The 23,747-nt window shown below is 41.9% G+C and overlaps 13 protein-coding genes across 13 annotated transcripts; 3 read left to right on the plus strand and 10 right to left on the minus strand.

The window, feature by feature from the left end:
- Window positions 1-149: 149 nt before the first annotated feature.
- Window positions 150-1,802, minus strand: YCT1 (Yct1p; the record flags this gene model as incomplete). Its single annotated transcript, XM_453032.1, has 1 exon — window positions 150-1,802. One exon carries the CDS (start codon window positions 1,800-1,802, stop codon window positions 150-152), a length of 1,653 nt encoding a protein of 550 aa, XP_453032.1.
- Window positions 1,803-2,681: 879 nt separating this feature from the next.
- On the minus strand, window positions 2,682-6,548 carry KLLA0_C18700g (uncharacterized protein; the record flags this gene model as incomplete). The annotated part of the gene is made up of 1 exon (XM_453033.1): window positions 2,682-6,548. One exon carries the CDS (start codon window positions 6,546-6,548, stop codon window positions 2,682-2,684), a length of 3,867 nt encoding a protein of 1,288 aa, XP_453033.1.
- Window positions 6,549-6,734: 186 nt separating this feature from the next.
- On the plus strand, window positions 6,735-6,899 carry KLLA0_C18711g (uncharacterized protein; the record flags this gene model as incomplete). The annotated part of the gene is made up of 1 exon (XM_002999316.1): window positions 6,735-6,899. One exon carries the CDS (start codon window positions 6,735-6,737, stop codon window positions 6,897-6,899), a length of 165 nt encoding a protein of 54 aa, XP_002999362.1.
- A 23-nt stretch (window positions 6,900-6,922) lies between these two features.
- MSO1 (Mso1p) lies at window positions 6,923-7,522 on the minus strand (the record flags this gene model as incomplete). The annotated part of the gene is made up of 1 exon (XM_453034.1): window positions 6,923-7,522. The coding sequence occupies one exon, from the start codon at window positions 7,520-7,522 to the stop codon at window positions 6,923-6,925; it is 600 nt and encodes a 199-aa protein (XP_453034.1).
- A 402-nt stretch (window positions 7,523-7,924) lies between these two features.
- LYS9 (saccharopine dehydrogenase (NADP+, L-glutamate-forming)) lies at window positions 7,925-9,262 on the minus strand (the record flags this gene model as incomplete). Its single annotated transcript, XM_453035.1, has 1 exon — window positions 7,925-9,262. The coding sequence occupies one exon, from the start codon at window positions 9,260-9,262 to the stop codon at window positions 7,925-7,927; it is 1,338 nt and encodes a 445-aa protein (XP_453035.1).
- A 64-nt stretch (window positions 9,263-9,326) lies between these two features.
- On the plus strand, window positions 9,327-9,683 carry KLLA0_C18755g (uncharacterized protein; the record flags this gene model as incomplete). Its single annotated transcript, XM_453036.1, has 1 exon — window positions 9,327-9,683. One exon carries the CDS (start codon window positions 9,327-9,329, stop codon window positions 9,681-9,683), a length of 357 nt encoding a protein of 118 aa, XP_453036.1.
- A 607-nt stretch (window positions 9,684-10,290) lies between these two features.
- OCA4 (Oca4p) lies at window positions 10,291-11,316 on the minus strand (the record flags this gene model as incomplete). The annotated part of the gene is made up of 1 exon (XM_453037.1): window positions 10,291-11,316. One exon carries the CDS (start codon window positions 11,314-11,316, stop codon window positions 10,291-10,293), a length of 1,026 nt encoding a protein of 341 aa, XP_453037.1.
- A 412-nt stretch (window positions 11,317-11,728) lies between these two features.
- Window positions 11,729-13,210, minus strand: BRE5 (Bre5p; the record flags this gene model as incomplete). Its single annotated transcript, XM_453038.1, has 1 exon — window positions 11,729-13,210. One exon carries the CDS (start codon window positions 13,208-13,210, stop codon window positions 11,729-11,731), a length of 1,482 nt encoding a protein of 493 aa, XP_453038.1.
- Window positions 13,211-14,061: 851 nt separating this feature from the next.
- POP2 (CCR4-NOT core DEDD family RNase subunit POP2) lies at window positions 14,062-15,405 on the minus strand (the record flags this gene model as incomplete). Its single annotated transcript, XM_453039.1, has 1 exon — window positions 14,062-15,405. The coding sequence occupies one exon, from the start codon at window positions 15,403-15,405 to the stop codon at window positions 14,062-14,064; it is 1,344 nt and encodes a 447-aa protein (XP_453039.1).
- A 454-nt stretch (window positions 15,406-15,859) lies between these two features.
- On the minus strand, window positions 15,860-17,881 carry NOG2 (putative GTPase NOG2; the record flags this gene model as incomplete). The annotated part of the gene is made up of 2 exons (XM_453040.1): window positions 15,860-16,594; window positions 17,075-17,881. The coding sequence occupies 2 exons, from the start codon at window positions 17,879-17,881 to the stop codon at window positions 15,860-15,862; spliced, it is 1,542 nt and encodes a 513-aa protein (XP_453040.1).
- A 369-nt stretch (window positions 17,882-18,250) lies between these two features.
- ESF2 (RNA-binding ATPase activator ESF2) lies at window positions 18,251-19,132 on the minus strand (the record flags this gene model as incomplete). Its single annotated transcript, XM_453041.1, has 1 exon — window positions 18,251-19,132. One exon carries the CDS (start codon window positions 19,130-19,132, stop codon window positions 18,251-18,253), a length of 882 nt encoding a protein of 293 aa, XP_453041.1.
- A 665-nt stretch (window positions 19,133-19,797) lies between these two features.
- On the plus strand, window positions 19,798-20,850 carry KLLA0_C18887g (uncharacterized protein; the record flags this gene model as incomplete). Its single annotated transcript, XM_453042.1, has 1 exon — window positions 19,798-20,850. The coding sequence occupies one exon, from the start codon at window positions 19,798-19,800 to the stop codon at window positions 20,848-20,850; it is 1,053 nt and encodes a 350-aa protein (XP_453042.1).
- A 116-nt stretch (window positions 20,851-20,966) lies between these two features.
- KLLA0_C18909g (sodium:solute symporter family protein) lies at window positions 20,967-23,045 on the minus strand (the record flags this gene model as incomplete). Its single annotated transcript, XM_453043.1, has 1 exon — window positions 20,967-23,045. One exon carries the CDS (start codon window positions 23,043-23,045, stop codon window positions 20,967-20,969), a length of 2,079 nt encoding a protein of 692 aa, XP_453043.1.
- Window positions 23,046-23,747: the final 702 nt, after the last annotated feature.

Below are 23,747 nucleotides of genomic sequence, written 5' to 3' on the forward strand. Positions count from 1 at the left end.
TGAAACCGTATATATAAGTACTATTATTTGCTTTCTCTGTAATCAATTCCGGTATTATTAAAGTCAATTTAATATAAACACGATGCTACAATATGAAATGTCGCAACTGGATAATATATACATACACACACATATCGTCATTATTATTTTCACAATGGATAAATGAAAGTTTTATTCTCATGATCTGTTAAATCCAACATTGCGATGTTAGCTTTGATGCTTTCACCGTTGACTTCGATCAAACCGAACTTCTTTTCTTCAGCTTCCAAATTAATGGCTCTTTCTTGATTTCTCTTCCTTAGAATGTACCAGATGACGATTGCAATCGATGGAGCAATGGAGAACGATAGCACAATTTGAACGATCCATGCTGGGATGTATCTTGGGCCGTCCTTTTCTTGCCATAATTGAGGTGAAATTAAATTGGCAACACAGAAAAAGAACATCACTATGGCGTTTCTAGTCAATTTCTTTGTGTACCCTGAGCATGTTGTAGAATTCCAACTGAACATTAGAATCCATGGGACACCGAAGGCTGGAGAAGCCATACACAACATGGCCAACAAAGCAATATGTTTGTCGAATGGAATGGAAACCATTGCAATGGAACCAACGAAAGATGGGATAGTCCAGAACACCACTGAAAATGCCGTATAATTCTTGAAATACAATAGGAAAGTGGTAGCCAGGATACAACAAGCGACTGCAAACCCACCAGAAGCAACAGACACCAAAGTAGAGTCTAAACTGGAGATATTACCAATGGATTTGAACAAAAGTGTTTGTTGGTATGGTAAGTTATTGGCCAACTGTTGCAAAAGGAAGAAGGCAGCAAACAACCACGAGATAGGATCAAGCAGCGCTTCTTTAATTTGGTGCTTCTTGACAACTTTCTGCTCGATAGATGAACCAGTGGTCTGTTGCACTCTTCTAATGACCCAAACTTTTTCATTAGTATTCAAGAACTTAGCATCAGTTGGGTTATTTGGATAGATGAACAAGACCAAGATGGTTAGCAAGAAAGTACAAGCACCAATGATCATCATAAAGATTTTCCATAACGAAACCGAGGTTGAAGTGATGTTCAAAACACCATAAGCGATGAAACCAACTGGGATAGTGACACCAACACAGGTACTGTAAAACATTGGCGCTGAAGCCGCTTTTTCATCAGCTGTCAAAAATTGTCCCATCGTTGTGTTCAAACAAGGTATAGCAACGGATTCGACAAAACCCAAGAAGAACCGTAGTACGTAGAAACTTCTGTAATTGGTACAAGCACAGTGTAAGAAGATAACAATGGTCCATAGAGCAGTCATGACAGACACAACGTATTTCAATGGGTATGTTTGCACAAAGTAAAGGTTAGCCTGACCCACGATGAAGCCGACATAAAACAATGTATTGGAGTTATTGTACTGATTTTGAGTGATTCCAACTTCTTCCCATAAACCCAAAATCGATGCATAAGAAGCTGTTGCCTTATCCGAGTAAAGAATCAAATTGATGAAAGCAGTTAAGGACACAATGATCCACGTGACCTTACGGGATAACCTCTTCTCCTGCTCAGCAGTAATCGCAGGCACTTGTGGATCGAATTCCTCCAAGAACCCTAGCGTAGCATCTGCATCCCTCGAGGAAACCACGGCATACTTACTCTTAGTCTTATCGTCCCTCAATTCAGTATCGTCGGAATCCTCGGAGTAATGTTCGATCGCATGGCCTTCGCTAAGCAGCGAGTTGACTCTATCGAGTTTCTCGATGATTGCATCGTCCTTATCCAAACTGTTAGTAGCAGTCATCTTGTTCTTGGCTATTTTCTAACGTATGAGTTATCGGATGGATAATATTTTATAAAGCCGATACCTACAAAAAAATATAGCCAAGCGGACTTCAAGACCTGGCATTGGAGAAACGATATGCGATTCCATTCCTTTAAATATAATACCGGGATGAGCAAGAGAAACCTAGAGTTCTTTTGAATCATCGAAAGTCGAAGACTCAAAGATAGCTGCTTTCTTGTCTCAACGTAATGTAACAGTGATAACAAACTTACTAATACTCAAAGTGTGGAAGTATTTTCACCACAGAAAACTCAATGATGTATATCTCGTCAAACAAGGGGGATGAACCTGGGACCTGGGACCTGGGACCACAGTTCTTTCAAAATAGTACAAGCTAAATTACCAAGAGTGAACAGTTTCTTTCTTTTCCCATTTGGTATGTATGTGTGTGGCTTGAGGAGCAGAGGTGTTAAATTCAAATTCGAAAACGCTGTGGAATGTGCCGTGCCGTGCCCTGGTTAAAGCTTCAAGGATCGCCTCGGAGAAGGCGAGGGGCAATTAAGTGCCTGGGCAGAGAGGCATTCTCTCTTTTTTTTTTTTTTTTTTTGGTGTTTTTGTGGTTGTTTCTTTTGGCCTCGAGACGATACACAGAAACATGCGCAGGATCGGGAATATCATGCAATGTGGAAAGCGAAGATTGTGGCTCGAACGAGAACATCGTGCATGCAGAGCGCCTTTTTCTAGGGTAGAAGGATATAGGGAAGCGGACTTTAGCCAAGGAGCTGACGGAGTCTTATTTGAGAAAGGTACAGTATTAACAGGTAATAAGAAGCAGGAAATAGGTTTGTGGTTCGTGATTCATGGTTCATCGTTGACAATCGCATGTGACTAAACTGATTATAACTCAGAGGCACATCCATAGCCGCCACCGCCTGGAGTCTGGATCACGATCTTATCTCCAGGACGCATCATAACGGTGTTCTTACCTCCCAAGTTCACAATGGAACCTTCGGTGTCTTCACTTCCTCCTCCTCTTATCCACAGGTTCATTCCTCTTTCTCCATCACCACCACCTTGGAGTCCATTAGGCGGATGAACTCTTCTCTCTGAAAGGATTGAAGCTTGCACTTGTTCTGTAAATTCCACTTCTCGAATGACACCATTCCCTCCACGGAATTTGCCCACACCGCCAGACGCCTTTCTTATTGCAAACTGACGCAAGATTACAGGATAATGTCTTTCGAAGATCTCCACATCGGTCATTCTTGTGTTGGTCATGTTGGTATGAACGGCACTGGTCCCTTCCCACGTCGGATCGCCTTTGGCATTTTTGCTTCTCCAGTAGAAGTTTCCTGCACCGTGCCCGCCGCAAATGGTTTCATAGTATCCAAATCCTTCGTTACCGAAGGTGAAGTTGTTACAATCGCCTTGGGAATCAGCTGACACTTGTAAAGTCTTTAGGATCACATCGGTGACTCTTTGTGAAGTCATCACATTGCCGCCCACCACAGCCGCACCTTGTCTTGGCGATAGTACGCTACCCTTTGGGATTATCACATCGACTGGGTCCAGACAGCCTTGGTTCAATGGGATCTCTTCATCCACGAGACACCGCAACACGTACAACGTCGCAGAATACGTTATCGCTTCTGGTGCGTTCAAGTTCCCATACACTTGAGGTGTTGTTCCTGTGAAGTCGAACGTATATTTGTCGTTCCTTGGGTCCAATGTCACTTTCAAGTATATCTTGGTACCGTCGTCCATGAAGTCATGTGACTGAAATTGGCACACGGAATCGATGTCACCGCGGTTCATCTGTAATGATAACTTGTTCAAAGTCTTCTTCACCGTATCGCTGGCATTCGATTGGATCGCATACATGTATCTTTCGATCTCTTTGAATCCATACTCTTTCACTAGTTCTCCGACTAACAGGATCCCCTTTGTGTTGGCGGCGATTTGGGCCTTCAAATCGGATACGTTGTCAGCAAGCTTACGCGACCCACTACAACCAGGGTACTGTGCCGGTTCATCGAAAAACAATTTGACGACTTTCGCTTCGTCGAATATACCATCTTCTACCAACTTCTCACTGTATATGGCGGCACCTTCCTCGTACAACTCTCTTGAAAATGGGGGCATGGAACCAGGTAAGGATCCGCCGATATCTGCATGATGCGCTCTTGACGCTACATAGAACAAGATACGAGTCGCATCTTTGGGGTCGAACGCTGGTGTGATTACAGTAATGTCCGGTAGATGTGTACCACCCATCTCCGGATGGTTCGTCATTATTGAGTCGCCTGGTTTTAATTTACCTTCCCAGAGTTTTGCTTGCATCTTTATGCAAGTTGACATCGAACCCAAGTGCACTGGAACGTGAGGTGCGTTAGCCACTAAGTTACCATCTTTGTCAAATAGTGCACAAGAGAAATCTAGCCTTTCCTTCACGTTTGTCGATACAGACGTCTTTCTCAACTGATTACCCATCTGCTCTGCAATATCCATGAACCTGTGTCCAAAGATTGATAATAACACGGGATCAATTGTTTCTGAAGCTTCTGAGAGAGCCTTACTGGTCTTAGTGTTCTTTTCGATCTTGATAAACAGATGTGATTTTAAAATCGTAGCCGTTGAGTTTGGTGTCAATAAGTTAGTTTGGGTACCATCAGCTATGATGGCAGGTCCTTGTATTTTAGTGCCGATCTCCAAATCATCCAATTTGTACATAGGAGTCTCAACCCACCCTTCACCGAACATAACAGGTTTCCTGAATAAAGGTTCAGGAGCAGCCTTTGCTACCAATCTCTGTAGTTGAGAATCAATGTACTCTTCTTCTCTTACGTTGGATACACCAGTGGCCCTTACTCGCACATCATCCACTATGATCGATTTATCCTCAAACTTGAATCCAAACTCCTTTTTATGTAGTTCATGGAATTGGTTTGTGTAGCTTGTATCTCCCGATTCTAAGACCATTAAAGCGGTTTCTGTACCCTCATATCTCAAGTTCAAATATTTCTCCAATCTGATAGTCTCAGTGTTGAAGCCTTGTTGCTTTAGCGTGTCAATACATTTGGATGTGAGCCTATTGAATTTATCCTCAATCAACGCATTTGTTTCGCGATTACTTTCATCTAGCACGTAAGAACAAGGCTCTCTAGACTCTTCAACCACATCCGCAAGGAACATGCCATACGCAGAAAGAATGGAAGAATAACGATGAATCAAAACTGTATCAATTCCTAATGTTTCAGCGATGGATACGGCATGTTGACCACCAGCCCCACCAAAGGAAATAAGACGATGCTGCGAAATCACATGTCCTTTAGCCTCGGTCAAAGTACGGATTGGCCTAGCCATTGACTCGTTCGCAACTTTTAAGAACCCATAGGCAACTTCATCAACGCTCATCGAGGAATTTAGATCGTTGTTGATCTCTTCAGTAATCTTTTCGAATAATACCCTAGAAGCTTCAACGTCCAAGGGCTCATCTTCGTTAGGACCGAAGATATGTGGGAAAAATTCTGGAACTAATCTACCAAGATACAAGTTCGCATCCGTAATGGTCAATGGGCCTCCTTTACGGTAACATGCAGGACCCAGATGCGCTGTAGCTGATTCAGGGCCCACTTTGAAAAGACCATTGCTCCAAAATAATCTGGAAGATCCACCTGCAGCAACTGTATTGATGTCTAGTTGTGGAGTTTGAATCACGATTCCAGCAGTGGTGGTTTCGAACACATGTTCCAAGATACCATTACCATACCTGCTGACATCTGTAGATGTTCCACCCATATCAAACCCGATTAATGGGATCTTGTTCTCTGGATTGTAACATGTCGCAGAATATCCCACCACACCGCCTGCAGGTCCCGAGAGAATGGCCCTTAAACCTGAAAATTTATGTGCATCAACAAGACCACCATCTGATTGCATAAATTGAATACTAGTGTCTTCTGCTTTGTCCAAACCTGACTCAATTCCTTCGAGGTACGATTCGATCACTGGAGTCAAGTAAGAATCAGCAACGGCTGAATTTGCCCTCGGAATATACTTGATCATAGGCGATAATTCAGAAGATAAGGAAACATGAGTGAAACCAATCTCTTTAGCGATCTTATAAACCTTTTGTTCATGTTCTTGGTATGTATATGAATGTAAAAAGGCAACGGCCAATGATCTAATCCCGGTAGCATACAAAATGTTCAAAGTAGTTCGAACTTCTTCTTCATTAATTCTTTGCAACACTCTAACAGTTTCTCCAGACTTGCCTAACACGAGATCATCTTCTGATTCCGGCCGAGTCCTCTTACCCTTTGGATCTTGAGCATAATCTGCTAGCGTTACTCTCTCATTGACTTCTACAACAGTCTCATATAGAGGTCTAGGTCTCTTGATAGCCAAATCAAAGATATTAGGCCTAGTCTGATCTCCAATTACTAATGCATCCTCGAAACCTTTAGTAGTGACTAACGCACATCTTTCTCCGGTTCTTTCCAATGCACAATTGGTTGCTAGTGTGGTACCCATCCTAATGGTATCAACACCAGAGATATCTAGATTCTGACCTCTAGGTATCGATTTACCTTGACAAATCTCGAGTAAACGTCTTATACCTTCCAATGGAGCGTCTGGGTAGTTCCTAGGGTCTACCGATAACAATTTGATAACAACATCATCCTCTGGATTGCCCGACCCAGGGTTTGCAATACAGTCCGTGAAAGTACCACCTCTATCAATGGCTATCTTAATCTTCGACATTCCTTCAGTTCAGTTCGGATTCACAATTCCAAAGGTTCTGAATATCTGAAATAACAATGGATTGCAGGTAGTATATCTGGCCTAATCAATGGCTGTAACTGAAACTGCAGCGTAAAATTATTGTCTTTACCCTTTGTGAGAGTCTTTTCCTTTATTCCAAGTGTTTCCTCTGTGACTTCAGGTTTGATGAACTCCAGGTCGCTTTTAACCGGGGTCTACAAATTCGATGCGAAATACGTAGAAAGGATACAAGAGGACCCGCAGTATGGCCCCAAAGACCTCATATTGTATCAATCTCTAACTGGCAACTATGAAATACAACACTCTAATGTGCTGTTTTGTCTTACTTGAATCTACATAGCATTGAATAAACTTTAAGCATCCAAGTTGGAACTGGAATTGATTCTATTCATGCGAAGTCTGCTCTGCATTAGTCTAGATGAAACAGAATCGTACTTGCTCGATTGAGTAGACACTGTAGGCCTTGGTGCGGTACCTGATGAAGGCTCGCTCATGAAATTATGAGACGTATTTGATAATGTGGACGACGCCTGCGACGTCACATTCGAATTTGAAGAAGATACGAGACCTCTGAAAGCAGAAGACCCGGGAGTCCTTCTTTGAGGTACGGACCTGGATTCCTCTATTGAAACAGGTATTTCTGATTGTGAAACCTTTTCTGCACCACTACTATGCCTATTAGAAGAAGAGAACGGTCCAGTGATCTTTTGCTTCACAGACCCAGACAACTTTTCCTCTGGTCTGTCTCCAGTATGACCTAACCATGCCGGGAACCCTTGGAACGGTTCCTGGCTAGAGTAATACTTCACTAGAGCTTTGTGTACCAACGTTGAATTTGGTGTATCGCCATCATGTTCAGTTTTTACTGCTAGATGTTGAATGGATGAGGATAACGATTTCGTTCCTGACTTCACTTTGCTCCACAGATTACCGGACCCATTGCTATTCGACATGATCGGCTCCAAAGATGTTTCACTGCTGAATATGTAAAGTATACCGATGGACAAATGTTCTGATTCGCTTCGTTCAGTTGATCCTTGTTAGTCCTGTATGTTTTCTTACAAGTAGTTGTTGAGAGTATTATAATATGTAACTAATTATAATTATATGAGAAGAGATGCCAAACTGTAACTGATACAAAAAGAACACTCCAATAACACACTATAGACAACACCCACCAGTACGATACGTGCCACAAATAGTAACTCCAAAGATAACGGGATTTAAAGCAATATAGCTACTTTGTTGATATACATACGTACACGTTAATATATATAGAAGATGGGAAAAAGAATCATGCAATTCACTACCAGAGAGAGCATTCTTTAGATTTCAAACCAACGTATATGAGTGCTTCAAGCAATGGTTTTCTCTTTTAGGTAAATACCGTATTTCTCCTTTAGTTCCTTCATGATAGGATCGTTGATAGCTGGAGAGTATGGAGCAACCAAACCTGGGCCCTTGATGGTACCGTCCAAGACGAATTTAGTAGCGATGGCGACTGGGTAACCGACAGTAGCAGCCATTGAGGAGTATCCACCGACCTTACCGTAGTCCACTAGAGTAGAGGTTCTAGTTTCAGTCGTTCCGTCGGCCCATTCGATACCGAACTTGTGTTGCAAGACGACTAAATCTCTTTCACCTTCTTCGTATTGCATCAATTCCTCTAGAGTAGCACACAAGGTGTCCAAGACATTACCTCTAGCGTTGAATGGCTTGTCAGAGAACAAACCTAACCAAGCAAGACCAGAAAGGATTCTTTCTCTATCGTCGTCTGATTTCCATTGTGTCTTTGAATCGATGGCCTTAATTAGATCCTCTTTCTTTTCTGAAGCAGCACCTAAGTATTGTGCAAGAGCCTTGTTCCAAGGCTGTGGAGAAGCAAACAATTCGTTTGGTTCGTCCTTTAGCATACCGATATCGACCAAAGCCTTCACGAATTCTGGGAAACCTTGATATCTTAGAGTACCTCTGATGACGGTATCAGCTTCTGGAATATGGTACAATTCTTTGAACAAAGTGGAATCTCTGTTTGGGTAACATACGAAAGAGTAACCTGGGTAGATGAAGTAAGGCTTAGCTGAGGCCATCAAATCTTCGGATGACACAGTCTCGATCTTACCATCTTTCCAGTACTTAGCACTGTTTCTCAATGCCAACAAGACACCTCTTGAAGACCAAGAGAACTTGTAACCCAATGGATTGTCAGAATCTTCTGGAGCTGGTAGACCACCACAGTACGACACAAACGACTTGATCTTACCACCAACCTTGTGCACTTCGTCAATGGTCTTGACAGCGTACAAATGGTCGATACCAGGGTCCAAACCAATTTCGTTCATGACGGTGATACCAGCTTCCTTGATAGCAGGTTCCAATTCTCTTAAGGCATCGGAAATGTATGAAGAGGTAACAACGTTCTTCTTCAATCTGATAGCAGATTGAACCACAGCTGGATGGTAAGTGTATGGGATCAATGAGATCACCAAATCGTGGTCAGCCAATGCAGCGTCCAATTGTTTTGGATCGGAAACGTCCAATGAGATGGCATTAGAACCAGAAGCTTTGGCCAAAGCTTGAGCTTTGTTCAAAGTTCTACAAGCGACGGTGACTGAAATACCATCAGTAGCGGACAAAACGTCGACAACAGGTTGAGCAACAAAACCAGATCCAAGAAGTAAAACTTTAGACATCGTTAATACGTTGGTTGCGATCACAGAAAGAGTATTTTCTTGAAGAGATGATGATCTGTCTATTATGGCAGGAAAGATAGCAGGTTGCAATTCTGTTACCTCAACTTATATAGTCACTATATATATATATATATATATATTACAAAAGTCAGTAAATCATCAAATCAACAAGAGTAGTACCAGTAGTAGCAGCTCATCAAAAACTCACTATTCCTGCTCTCTGTCGTTATCCATCTCGAGCGATGTGCCATTGAGATGGAATTTTACAGGTTCCGGTTCACCAATGTGTTTTGCGAAATTCCATTGGAATTTCGACAGCCGAGGTACAATCGAAACGGCAAAGCTAGACAGCCAGACAGCCAGACGGGGGGACCACTGGTCTGGGGACAACCCACCATCTATTAGTCATTCTACAAACTGAATGAAGCTCGATGAGGAGGGAACTGAGTTCCGATAAAGACTTGAAGACATGTATGGGATAGTCAGTGTACGTTGGTATGCACGTGATTTACGTTGAGGTATGGGGAAATCAAGTTGGTGGTAGTGGCGTGTAGGCCACTACCACCACCACCACCACTGGCATACCCCCTTAGGGCATGAACACACTTCGTGTATTTATCTCAAAGCTCATCTCATCGCCCATACAAAAATTTTTCAAAAATTTTTCACTTTAAAAAGGTCCGTAGCAGAATTGCATCCCATCTCATCTCATCACCACTTTACAACATTACATATTTGTACACATACATATTCTTTCTGTTTCTTAAACAGCATGGGACTTTATCTCCATGTCTGTGACGTATTATTCTAGATAGCCATGGTAAACGAATCCCATATATCGACTCTTAATTCTTTCCAACATGATGCGAAAGCGTCCTGTAAGCGTTAGGAGGCTGGCCACAGAGTGGATTTGTTGATCAAGAATTTAATCGTTCTTACCTTATTCACAACCTTTCTATTTTGAAGGCCAGAAACAGTAACCAGCCGTGTGTCTGTGTTTGTTTTTTTTTTATTACTTTAGAGCATCATCATATAAATATACTCTCTTTGTAGTGATTGTGTTCTTCAACGGCATGCTGTTGATCCCAAATGTCTCTTTGGAACTTGAACCAGTTCGGCAATGCCTCTTCAGTGGGGACTCCGATTGAAAATGCGTTTTTAACGTTCGATGCCTGATAGTAGGTGTACTCATTGCGTTCTCTCTTGTTGAATGCCAAACGATATCTGTTTCCGAAAATGCCTAATGCAGACCTGGAGTGTTTTATCGGAAGCTCATGTTCCTTTGCATCCTCTTCTGGTTTCAGTTCCATCGTATGGATCATGCTCATCATGTGCTGAGGTAACTCCGGAGGCATGGATAGATCAGATTCTTGCACAGTTTGTATTTGTTGCTGTTCTTGCTGTTGCTTTTCTTCCACTGAAAGATTATCCATCCGGGAAGTCACGGTGGAAGAATCTGTATCGTGGGATTCCTGCTGGTTTGGTTGCTCTTCTTCTTGTATTAGCCGTATATCTATCAATTCCAAAAACGTCTCTGCAAAGTAGTTCTTGTTCTTCCCTGTGAATAGCCTGTACTCGCTGATTATCGAGGATAGTTCCCATTTCTGAATCTTTCTCAATATTCCAATCACAGCGGACGTCTTATCCACTAACAATACGTTATGGTACGAGACATCTAACAGTATCCGGAATATTCGCCGGATGCTCTGACTCTTGATTAGCATCAAATCGTCTTGGTCCGTGAGTGTGTAACTGTAGTGACAGTTATCACAAAGACTCTTCCGTCTCGTCTCACCATGATTCGCAGAAGATTGACGCTTTTTGTGATCTGGGGCTACCAAAGAACTCGAATCACCAGAGGTCTTAATGACAAAGTAATCTATGCCGTTAGTGGCGAAGAACTCTTTGAAGAAATTACTCGGGATTTGACCACCGATGAATATGATCGTATTTAAATTCAAAGTCTCCAAAAATGATAGGTTAATGGTCTCAAGTTTACTGCATCGATAGATACCTTCCTCGGGAATCCCGAAATTCGCTGGAGGAACTAACATAGCTGATGGTTTCTATGACCCTAGAGTTGTATCTCCTCACCTGTCCCCTTGGCTTCAGCACTGATCTTTCTGCCAATCACCTTTTCTATCATTGTGATGTGCACATGAAGATCTTTGTTCCTTTAAATTTCATCAAGCTCGAACCAACTTCAAAGGGTTGTGACTTAGAGAAAGAAGGAACAAAAAGGGAAGACAACAATAATGTTTCGGTGATATGCTTATAGTGAGAGGGAAATATATAAAATGTACATGTGGATAGGTTACATACGGATATATTTAACAAGTTTTCCCCGACTCATAGTTTCATCGTTTTAGTTAATTTTTTTTATGGTTTTTTTTTTTATAATATGGTTTTATCACGCCTTTCATTTAGGTTTGAGATGATTTGGGTTTACGATTAAAGTACATGAGATTAGTTCTTTGATTTGTCATTACGGGATTTCACTGAGCTCTTTTTAAGCGTGGAATTACCTTGGTTTAACGAGAGTTCTGGTGATGGGGAATTATGTGAACTGTTGCCGTTTGTGTTGTGATTAGTGTTACCAGAATTACTATTACTATTGTTGCTGTTGTTCTTGGCTTTGTACTTAGAAGCTTTATCGCCCTTTGGGTTTAAATTAATAACTCTTTCACCGACTTTTAAATGTTGAGCATCGATGGCAGCGTCTCTTGCAGGTTTTTCTCTGAAATCAACCACAGCGAACGAATCTTGGAATGAGGTTTTTACGACATCACCGTATTCTTTTATTAGAGCTCTTTCAAGTTCGGATGCGGTCAACCCATTTGTGTTACCCACGTATACTGGGTAGAAACCGCTGCTGTTTTGGATGATAACGTCGCCTATTGGTTTCGATTGCTGCTTGCTTTTCTTGTTTGACTTGGTGAATCCGTTTGGAGGTGGACTTTTAGACTTCTTTTGTGGAAGATCTACCTTGATGTAGTTTGTAGTTAGTTTAGATGTCTTGTTGAGTTTGCCTGCCCAAGTCATTTTCACTGGTTCAGCCTTTGGGGTGACTTCTGTTTCAGGAACCTCTTGTGGGGGCACCGATTCAGAACGGGTTGTCGTTGAGGTTGGGGTGGCTGATGCTGAAGTCGCTTGCTCTTTTGGTTGTGCTTGTGCTTCGTCTTCCTTGTCTTCTTTTTCTTTTTCTGCAATAGCAGCAGGAGCAGTAGCTGGCGCAATCGCCTCATTTTCCTTAGGTTTAGTTTTATTTACTGAAACGGCTTGGGGTTGTTCCACTTTTGTTTCCGTTGGAGCAGTAGAGGGCTGTTGCTTCTCAGTTGGAATTGGCTTGACAATCTCAACCGGTTTCGCTGCTGCCTTTACCACTACTGGAGAAACAGATACAGGAACAGAAACAGGAGCTGCGTCCCCGTTGACATTTGGCTTCTCATTCTCAGCTTCAACAACAACAGCAGATGGTGGTGATACTGGCTGGTCTGGGTTCACTAATGGAGCAAGGTCAGGAATGAAACGAATGATATCGTTTTTCAAATCGTAGACTTTACTGTTATACTCTGCTGGTTCCAGGATAAAGCACTGACAAAATCTGTAAGATGGTGAATCCGTCCAGCATAGCTCCCCTAATATCAATATCAGAATCGAAGAACTCTCGTACCCAGTAGATTGCACATCACACGAATCAATCTTGACCTTCAAATCCTGTACACGCTTGCTGTTTCTGGTAAAGAAATTGTTGATGTTATCCTTACCAATCAACTTGACGGTGTTTAAATAATCTTTGTCATGCTTGATAGGTTCATTATAATTCACATGGGTCAATTCCGCCGTGGTAGAATATAAACACGACAATTTCGATGGATCATTATGCATACGTTCATAGTACGTCCTTAGGAACGCATATCCGATCTCTTTCACATCGTAAGTGGTCATATTTTCCAAACCAAATGTGATTGTATCAAATTAATCTAAACAGGAAAAAACACACTGGTTCTTGTAAAAGAATTCAACTATTCTTTGATAACTCTCAATTTCAAACCGATCGCGGGTATCAAAAAATCAAATTGGAATGCTAAAGTGTATGAAATGAATGCAATACAGTCAATCGTTGTCAATCAGAAAGACCTTTGAATGAATTAAAAATAAAACTGTCAAACAAAAAAAAAAAAAAGAAGGGAAAAGCACGCTCTAATAACGCTCTAACAACGTTTTAATCCAAGTGTATTAACGGTGGATATTCAAGCAGGAAAGTATAGGGTATACTAGAATACAATAACAAAAAAGTATTAATTTCCTATGGGTGCTTTTTTCCAGACTCACGGGAAATTTCAGCACTACGAACACCGTATATGTGCCTCACGCTTCAAACTTATCGCTAAAGATTAAAGTCTGGTTTCTAATGAATGCATGAAAACCGATAAGCGAACCAAATAGACACCCTAACAACAAGAAACGCCCCTCACAAGCAAAGTATGTGCATGTTTGCATCTAGTGATTATATGTAAAGAGTCAATTTTCAAAATTTTTTAATGGAAAACTCGTCAATCATCTTATGAAATCATGCCTCACGAGATGCCAGGTGAATGAAGTACACAGGTTGCGCTCTTGCAACCTGTGGGTTTCGCACTGGTCAGCATCAGTTCAGTTCAGTGACGGTGGCTAGTCAGCCACCTTTTATACCCTATTTTAAGAATGATTGTGTATGTATATATATATATTCACATACATAAATGCATTATTGATGATACTCTATATGAAAGGCTGGCACATAAAAATCACATATATTACTCCTGTGTGATTCCGTAGATCAGGTTCTTGTAGTAACTGAAATCTGTTCCATTGCGTAGTTTGTACAAAGACAATTTACCGAGTTGGGTGTATGCCAATAGTGCCAAGAGACTTTGTCCCGCTGCGCTGCTGAACAATGGGAAGATCGGAATCCCCAACTCGTCAGCCAGTAGTTCTAGTGTATATTGCTGTTGTTGGTTTTGTTGCTGTTGCTGTTGACTTTGTAATAGATGTAATGGTGGTGGATGTGGGTGTTGTTGCGTTACCTCATGAACTAACTTGTTAATTAGGTTCAAATCGTACGACGTTGGTATGTATTTCTGAACCCACCATTCGAAGTCCTCTTTGTTGTTGGGCATGTTTGTGTTCATGAGCCTGTTGATTAAGAACCCGTAATCGTATGCTGCATGGTAACTGATCCACGTGACCTCATCGTTCAACAATAACCCGGAATCCATCATCAACTGAGCAAACTCGTCGAAATCAACACCGTTCTGTTGATGTCTCTCCAAGATGACACCGGATTTCTTTAATAGTTCTAACGATTCCGAATTCACGGTCTCCTTTGTTACGTCGAAATGGAAGTTGAATTGCCATGTGGATGGGAAGTTGTCTGGTTTATTCCCCTGTAAATCGCTTAACGAAAGTCCAATCTGGATTGGGGTTAGTAGATCCACGTTGGATCTCATCGTCTGGTAATGGTAATCTGTCTTTGAGCGGAAATTCCCAATGGGTCTCGCTATCGTACCGACAAACTCGGTGCTTATAGAAATAACTTTGTATTGCTCGATCATTTTACGGATTATGGCAAACTCGAAGTTTACGTTGTTTTGCCACACTTCTCTGATCAAAAGATGCGCTGGAGACGAGATTGGCGTATGAGATGCATTAGGTAATGGTGTTGTATCAAGCCCGTTCACGTTTCCCATTGCCTGTTGTTGTACCGGCATTGGAAATTGCATCTGCTGTGGAATCGTATTGTTATTAGAGTTACCACCGGAAATGCTGTTCTGCATCATCATAGGAACTTGCCCATTATTCGGCAACGGCATTTTTCCCGGTTGCTGCTGCTGCTGTAAGTTGTTTTGCTGCCCAAAAGCACTGTTTACCACATCCATCTTCTGTTTCAACAAGTACGAATTTTGAAGACCCCCATTGTTCTCAAGCCCATGCAGCACATGTGGTTGTTGCGACTGTTGAGGCATCATACGAGTACTATTCATAGAAGGGGAGAAAAGCATCCCGTTCATCCCAACTGGCCCTTGCTGCTGAACAGCGCCCTTCCCGAAAAATTGCTCCGAATTTGGCAATCCTCCGAGCTGACTATTAAGAGATTGCATTAAAATTCTATCGTACTTACTGGAGTAGTCCTAAATGACAACTCTTAAATCAGAATTGAATCGTATTCCAACCATATATGTCTCTGTCTCTTCCTTATCTAATGCTAAAGGCTTTCCTGTTTCGTTCCTCTTTGGCAGAAACAGAATTTTCGAGGGAAATGTCATTGTGTACGGTGTTGATATTACCACTGGCACCACTTCTCAATGGACAGTGGACCCGAATGGGTCCATTGTCCAGTGTTTCTGCCCCTGATCTGCATGCTTCACAACGTTCGGTGTTATCCAGCCTTTCTACTATTTATTTAATAAATTTCTATGTGCAAGACTTAGCCTAAGTCATCCGATTGATATTAATGTACAAAAACGATAGATCCGATAAGATTGTATATGGTGTGTCTATATATAAAGCGATGCCCGTGTCTGGAGAGAATTAAATATTGAGGAAGTGTTTGGTTTATTCCTTTTTGGCCTTTTTAGAAACAGGTTCTTCTTGTTCCTCTTGCTCCTTCTCTTCCTCTTCTTGATCTTCTTGATTTTCCTCTGCAGGACGTTTCTTATCACCAGGTTCCTTTTCCTCAATCTTGTCCTTCTCTGGTGGTGGTACGAACCATGGGATCTTACCTCTGTTGAAATCGTTCAAGATTTGTTTCGATACCCCGCTTTCATCTGGTTCACCACCTTTCAATAGTCTACCTTGCTTTCTTGCAATCATTTCGATGAAATCTACAGAGTCTTTCCATCCGGAGATCTCATAGGTTCTTTCCAAATGTTGTCTCTTACAACGTTTTAGAATACCTGGAATGTATTGTTCAGGATGCGAAACGTGTTCAACTCTTACCACACCTCTGAATAGAATATCCTCTTCACTGTCCTTGCTGGATGGCGGTACAATACCGGGACAATCGATTAAAAAGATTCTCTTCATCAAAGTTATGTATTGCCACACCTTAGTTTCACCAGGAATAGGTGCCACTTGACAGACCTTCTTTTTCCTTAGAGTGTTGATGATTGAGGATTTACCGGTGTTTGGATATCCAATGAACCCAACAGAGATTTGATGTCTGTCCTTATGCAGTTGTGAGAATTGACGTAGAAGTTGAATTAACGAACCCTTACCAAATGAATTGGTAATAGAGGCATGGAATGCCAATGTGGGACGTTCCTTCGATAGATGTTTTACCCATGCTGCCTGTTGAGAATCAAAAATAGGGAAAATCGTGTTAGTAAAATTGTAATCACATATGTGAATCAATAACCAATTATGCTTTCTACTGGGGGTTGACTCCATGCTGTATTGAGTATATTAGTGGTGATGTGAGGTTCTTTACTACGAGCCATGGCATAATAATTCTTTTCAGATCCAAAGCTCAACTCTTAAGTTCCTCCGTACCCGAAATAAAAGCGCTGATATATCCTCAAAACGAAGATTGTTCAACTAGGTTTCAACCATGACTCCATCAAAACGATGGATAGATCGAGGGTGGGTAGTATTGCTCTTCCAAAACTGTAACAGGCCCTTCTGTATGTGTAAGTTGTACTAGAATGTACGCAGAAACACCCTGACAAAGAATTTTGGTATTCTCAAGATACTGTGGTATTCACTCCCAGTTAGAAAGTATAATCGGTTAGTAGTAATCACTGAAGATTAAAAAGAAAGTTTAAAACATACGGCAACCCATGTAGGAACAAGATCACACTTGTTCAAGACGTATATCAAATGTTTATGAGGAGTCTCATTGGTCATGTAATCAGTCACCGATTTACAACGAGTCCCCAAAGGATCTCTAGCATCCAATACGTGGATGACGACATCGGAGGAATCGATAACCTTGTACAATTCGTTCCAAATACGTTTCGACTGACCTTTGTGGAAAATGGCTTCCTTTGCTGCCTGCGTCCAACCGTCTTCTTCCTCTTGCTTACCCATAAGCCCCAGAGTAGAATCCAATTCTTGCTTTTCTTCAAAAGTCTTATTATCGGTAGAAGTACTTGAAATCAACTCTTCCAACGACGACGCAGCGATTCTTGGTTTCTTCCTCTGAGCCTTAGGCCCAAAAGTTTGTTCAAAGGGCTCTGTCTCCAAAATCTTTGCCGTTGGAGATTCAGCGGAATCCTTTTCGTTCAACAACGACATCGGAAGTTTATTTCTTCTCAATAGCACCTGATAAGAATCACGCTTGTTCTCGCCCAAAGCTTCTCTGAAATGGCTCAATGAATCCTGAGAAATAACTCTGGTATTACCAAACCATCTACGGTCAGGAGCCACTCTTGCTGTTGGAGCAGCAGTATCCTGCAACGGAGCAGCCTTGATAATGTCACCCTTTGCATTACGAACAGATCTACCACCTTTGTACATGTTCAAAAACTGCACTCTCTTGGTGTCCCTGTAGAAATTCTCACCCTTCACACGAAGGTTACCATCCTTGGTATTACCTTCGCGGATTCTCCTTTGCTTTTCCTTCTTACCGGTACCCATTGTGCCTTGGTATAGATTTCAATTAGGTTTCCTTTGGTTCGTTCGTTTGTTCGTTCTTTGTGGTAACGAACACGTTCAATTTCGATCGAAAACTCAAACAGATGGAAGAATAAGTAACTGAATGTCTCTTGCCTGGACTGAGATCAACCTGAATCGAAACAAACCACTGATGAACCTGCCTTTGTTCCTGTTCCAATTCATGAGATGAGATGAGATGAGCTGGAAAATTTTTTCTTTTCACTTTTTCTTACACTATGGGAATGAAAAAGAAACCTGATCTTTGACCATGGGAATGGCAGGCGATGAGTTGTACTCTCTGTAGGGCTTTTGGCTTGGCTATATGCTTTATATATGTGTTATATAGTCATCTTAGAATAAACTATGCATGACATCGTTGAGTGCTTTCGATTGCGGTTGGGATTGTCTCTGAGAATCTGGAGCAGATGCTCTTGTCGAAGCGACTTTCCTCTGTTTGAAAGTCCTGCGAACTTCTTCATCGACCTGCTGTGATTCTTGTTGGTTACGTTTCTTGCTCTGTTTCATCTTGTTGACCATCTTTGATTTCTCTACGTTATGGATGAACTCTGCGTTCAACTTGTTGGCCTGTGAGATTTCCAATTGTAGCTTTGCTTGTCTGATATCGTTTTCTCTAGCGATTTGTTCTGTCAAATCGGCCCATTTGAACCCGGGCAAGTATTTAACGTTCATGACGTCGTCATGGTAGAAATTTCCCTTCTTACCACCGATAATATTACCGTTTAGAGTCGATGCGCACAGTTTAGCGTCCTTCTTTCTGATAAACTCGGCCCAACCTTCTTCAAACATCGTTTTCTTGTTCCCACCACTCTTGACACGCTGCTGGTGCTTGTGCTCCTCTTCACGTTTCAAGAACAGACGGTCCACTTCACCGAATCTTGTGAGAATCTGCCTTAGCTTGGCTGGTTTCATGTACGGTGGAACCCTCGATAGGTAAACCACACCGGTCTTGTGTTTCGTCTTCTTATCGCTCTTAAGCTTTTTGAGTCGTCTCTGCTTTTCTTTCTCTATCTGCTGTTCTGTGAGTTGTACTACCTTATCCTCCGGTTCTTCTTCATCCTGTACTTCCTCGTCCTCTTCCTCTTGCTCTTCCTCGTCCTCTTCTTGATCAAACTGAATCACATTCTTCTTCGCATCCTTCCCAGTGATCAACACTTGGTTGTCCTCTTCTTCGTCTGACGCAAAATCATCCACATCGCTGTACTCCTTGCTCATCGTGTTATTGTTGTCCTTAGTTAACCTGCTGAACCTTGTGGTCTGTTGTCTCTTCTCTCATGTATATGGTTCATCTCATCTCATCTCATCTCATCGCTTTAGTTCCAAATTTTTCAGTATGGCACTCACTGTACAGAAGAAATGGGAACCAATCGTACTGGACGACGGACCGATACCACAATGAAGTAACGGGTCTGTAGCCGGTGTTTGCAGCCTGTATGGCCGGAGATCGCGAACTTGATCCATGTCTGCTCTTGCTGCACGCTTGAGCAGCTTTCTCAGTGAGGTGTGCAGGTCTTACATACATATTCTATATAGAAACGGCTTAAAACTACGTCAAAGCAGGAACCTCCCCACTCTCTTGGCGTAGTTCCCTCCGCTTTGCTACCAGAGTTGCCATTGCCATTGCTCATTGCCATTGACATTGCCGTTGTCGTTCCACTGTTATCCGGTTTGTGACAACTGGTGACTGGATTAATAATAACCCGACACGAATGGCAAGAAACCGGAAAAACCTTGTCCGTTCGAGAGATTAATCCAGATATATAAAGGGGAAGTGCTTCCGATATAGATGAACAACACATGTATCCTTGATCTAATTGGCTTGACTTGTTGATTTATAGTCGCCCCAATACAAACAACACACACTCGATATATTTTACAATATGTCTGCACCTTTAAACGTTGGTATTGTAGGTACCGGTATCTTTGCAAGAAACAAGCACTTGCCCACTTTCCAACAGCACAGCGATAAGTTCAAACCAGTCGCATGTTTCAACAGGACCAAGAGTAAAGCAGATGCGTTTGCTGTCACTGCTGGTATCGAGGAGTCTAAAGTTTACGCAGATTTGGACCATTTGTTGCAAGATGATTCCGTTGACGTAGTGGATGTGATGGTTCCTGTTCAATTCAACTATGAGACTGCGAAGAAGAGTGTAGAAGCTGGTAAACCGGTGATCTTGGAAAAGCCGATTGAAGCTAACTTGGAACAGGCTAAGAAATTGGTTCAATTGGCTGAATCTACCGAGCTTCCAGTTGCTATCGCAGAGAATTGGTTACATTTAGAATGTGTGCCAATAATGAAAGAGAAATTGGCTAAGATTGGTCCAATTGCTGCGTTCACTTACAATTCCACTGGTCCCTTCTATCCATCGAGTGAATACCTGGCTACCAGTTGGAGAAAACATCCAGAACACATTGGTGGGTTTTTGTCCGACGGTGGTGTTCATCAACTTGCGTTGTTGACTACTCTATTGGGGGACATCGGTAGCATTGCTGCGTTTTCTAACCAATTGAGAAAGGAATCTGGTACTAACGATATAGTGTTTTCCAGCGTAAAGCTCAGAGACTCGGATGTTATAGGTACGTTTACATATGGGTCTGCATTCGGTGCCACTGAGAAGAGTGTCTTTTTGAAGGTTTACGGTTTGAATGGGTCTGTCACTATGAACATCAATGCTCGTACATGTACCACGATCAAGACTATGATCGGTTCTACGGGAGAAGTAGAAGCTGAGGAGGAAACCGTGGAAGTTAAGGAACAACCTTTCTTTGGTGTGGAAGCAGAATTCGAAAACTTCTATGAAGCCGTCTCAAAGAAGGACAAATCTATCGTTAAGGGTTCTCCTAGAGTGGCATTCCATCATTTGGCAATTGTTGCTGCGTTCCTTGAATCAGCCGCCAAAGAAGGTACTGCTATCGTTGTACAACAGCCATGAAATGATTATTTTAATTTAATATTAAAAAGACTATGCAAGACATGAAATGATAAGAGTATGTATCTATATTTAAATATATGTACGTGAATTGAATATATTACAGGAAAAAAAAAACATCAACGTTTCTCGACATCGACATAGGATTCATCAACGGCTGTTTCTACAACTGCAGGCTCAGGTTCAGGACCGAAGTGGCCCTTTTTAATGCCTGTGATATGTAGGAAAAGCTTCTTCAGGAATCTTCTTGATTCGAACAATGGCAATATAACACAGACAAAGAACGTACCGAATAACCAAATGATATTGACTGCAATGACAAAAGTGAAGAATTTCTTACTGTAAACATATGGGGCTGCAATCTGAGGAACTGGGATTAGAATAGCAAAGGTGAGAGCAAAAGAGATGGACAATATGGAGAAGACCTTGAACTGTCTTTTCAATTTCGCTAATGGAATTTCTTCCTCCTGAGGTAGATCCAAGTCCCTCTCATGAGTAAAAGTTTCATTTAACGGTTCACCACCCTTAACTTCGTACAACTCCTTCTCGTTACTGTTCTCCTCTTGTACAATTGATGGAGCGGCTGAAGATGATGAATCACTGTCTAGATGTTCAGTTAAGATAGTTTTGTTTCTAATGCTATTCCAATCGAAATCATCTGGCCAGATCAAAGAAAGACCAATGGATAGGATGCCACCCATGAACAATGCGGTAGCGTTACCGGCGAATGAAACCCATCTGTTGGCCAAGTTATCGACGTTGATTTCGCCCAAGTAACATTTGCAAGTGACTAACCACACAATGATGGCCAAGATCATACCTCCAATGGAGCCACTCACAGCACCCCATCTGTTCAACCTGTTCCATGTGAAGGTCAAAGCCACTGGGAAAACACCACTTGCAGTTGCACAACCCAAGAAGTTAAACAACCAACCCATAGAAATACCGATTCTGTGGAAGATACTGGCAATACTACCAGCAAAGATGGCCCAGAAAAAGACACCGATCTTAGAGACTAGCAAAACTTCATGAGGAGTAGCGTTTTGCTTAATGTATTTCTTGTAAACATCGTAAGATAGCAAAGTTGAAGTAGCGATCAACTCACCAGAGAATGAGGAAGTCACTGACAAAAAGATCATGAGTAGAATCATACCAGTACCTGCATGGCCGACAAGGTGAGAGGCACCTGCCACAGCTGATAAACCAGAAGAAATTTCAGAATCACTCAATGGTGGGAATCCAGGTAAAATCGAGGTGGCTCTGGCTGCTAAACCCAAACATAGACCCATAGTCCATGGGATAACGAACCAGGACACGGCACCGATGAAATAAGCCTTTGAGGTCTTCAGAGGTTGGGCAGCAATGGCTCTTGACCAATAAGCTTGATCTAGGACAACAAGCCCAAACCCAGTGATAATGGAAATGAACAGGAAGATACCACCATCTTTGGATCTGAAAGTTAAAAAGGAACCGTGATAATTATCTGAGACCGGATTCTTATTAGCCACTTCGGTTAGAAGATCCCACATCTTACCTGGAGACCCAATGATACTGGAACCACCACCATAAATGACAAATACAAAGATGATCAAAAACACCAACAATGGGAAAGTATGCAAGGCATCAGAGATGAAGGTAGCTCTTAGACCACCGAAATACACGTAAATGGCACACACCAAAGGTAATAAATACAACGCAGCATAAGTATTCATCCCAGTGATAGCGTTGATGACAGCAGCACCTCCTAATAGAATACAAGCACTAACAATAGTGTTACAAACCATACCACACCATAGGAAAGCCAAATGTCCTGCATTACCGAATCTCAAATAACCAGCTTCAGGAAACGTAGTAACCAAGTTTGCATTTGCCTTAACTTTTGACGCAACTATACTGAAGACTGACACTTGGATCAACCCACCAACAGCATAGAAATAACTCCCAGATATACCATAATTATACGACTCAGTGGCAGATTGCAACAAAGTCAACGACCAACACCAAGAACTGACGATAGAAACGACCATCAAACCTAATGGCACATTTCTTGAAGCAGCGGTAAATTCATCAGCCTGTGATGATTTATTCGAGAAGAATCTGTTTTGTAGATAAGTGACGATGTTCATCACCACGGCGAAGAACAAACCAACACCAATTACGACACCATACCCAACACCTTGAGAGAAAACCGGTTCCATGCTGCAAAGATTCACTTACGTTTGCTTCTTTATTTTCCTTTCTTCTGAACTTCAGATAATTCATGAAATCCAACAGTGAGTACCTTGATGCTTCAAGAGCTACTCTTATATATAAATATATATATATATATGCAAAGCAAGTGACGATGTATGAAGCATCACAAAACCGGAACTGTGGAACGCCTTAGCCTCTATTTGCCTCTATTTGCCTATCCGCTATCTCGATGGACCCTATGGATCTAAAGATTCCGTCCCGCAGAAGACCTTAAAAGTAAGTTTTGCGCTGGTATCTCACGGTAGCACTTAGAGTACTTGCGGAACGGTAACTTATGGTACTGATGATGAAAGTGGGGCAACTGACTGATGGATAGTTTGAAGACACGGAAATTACATGCTGTGAACACAGTGTGGAGGTAGAAACCACACGGCGATGACTTCTCGAGACTCTTTCTCTCAATTTTTACCCTTTAAGGCTTTAGCCTTTTTGGAAAATTAATGTTCTTCTGCATTTTTGGGCACGTGACCGACATGCAGAGCGCACCCATGGGCGATCCACTTGGAAACTGTGGAAACAGTGTGAGAGACACAGGGAGACAAAGGCAAAAGACAGAGAGGCCTACATGTGGAGAGGGGACAAATATCATGAGTAGGGTAAGGAATTGTCAGTTTCAAGATGAAACAGATCCAACCGTTGTTTCACTA

The sequence above is a fragment of the Kluyveromyces lactis genome (assembly GCF_000002515.2).
Source record: "Kluyveromyces lactis strain NRRL Y-1140 chromosome C complete sequence".
Taxonomy (NCBI): domain Eukaryota; kingdom Fungi; phylum Ascomycota; class Saccharomycetes; order Saccharomycetales; family Saccharomycetaceae; genus Kluyveromyces; species Kluyveromyces lactis.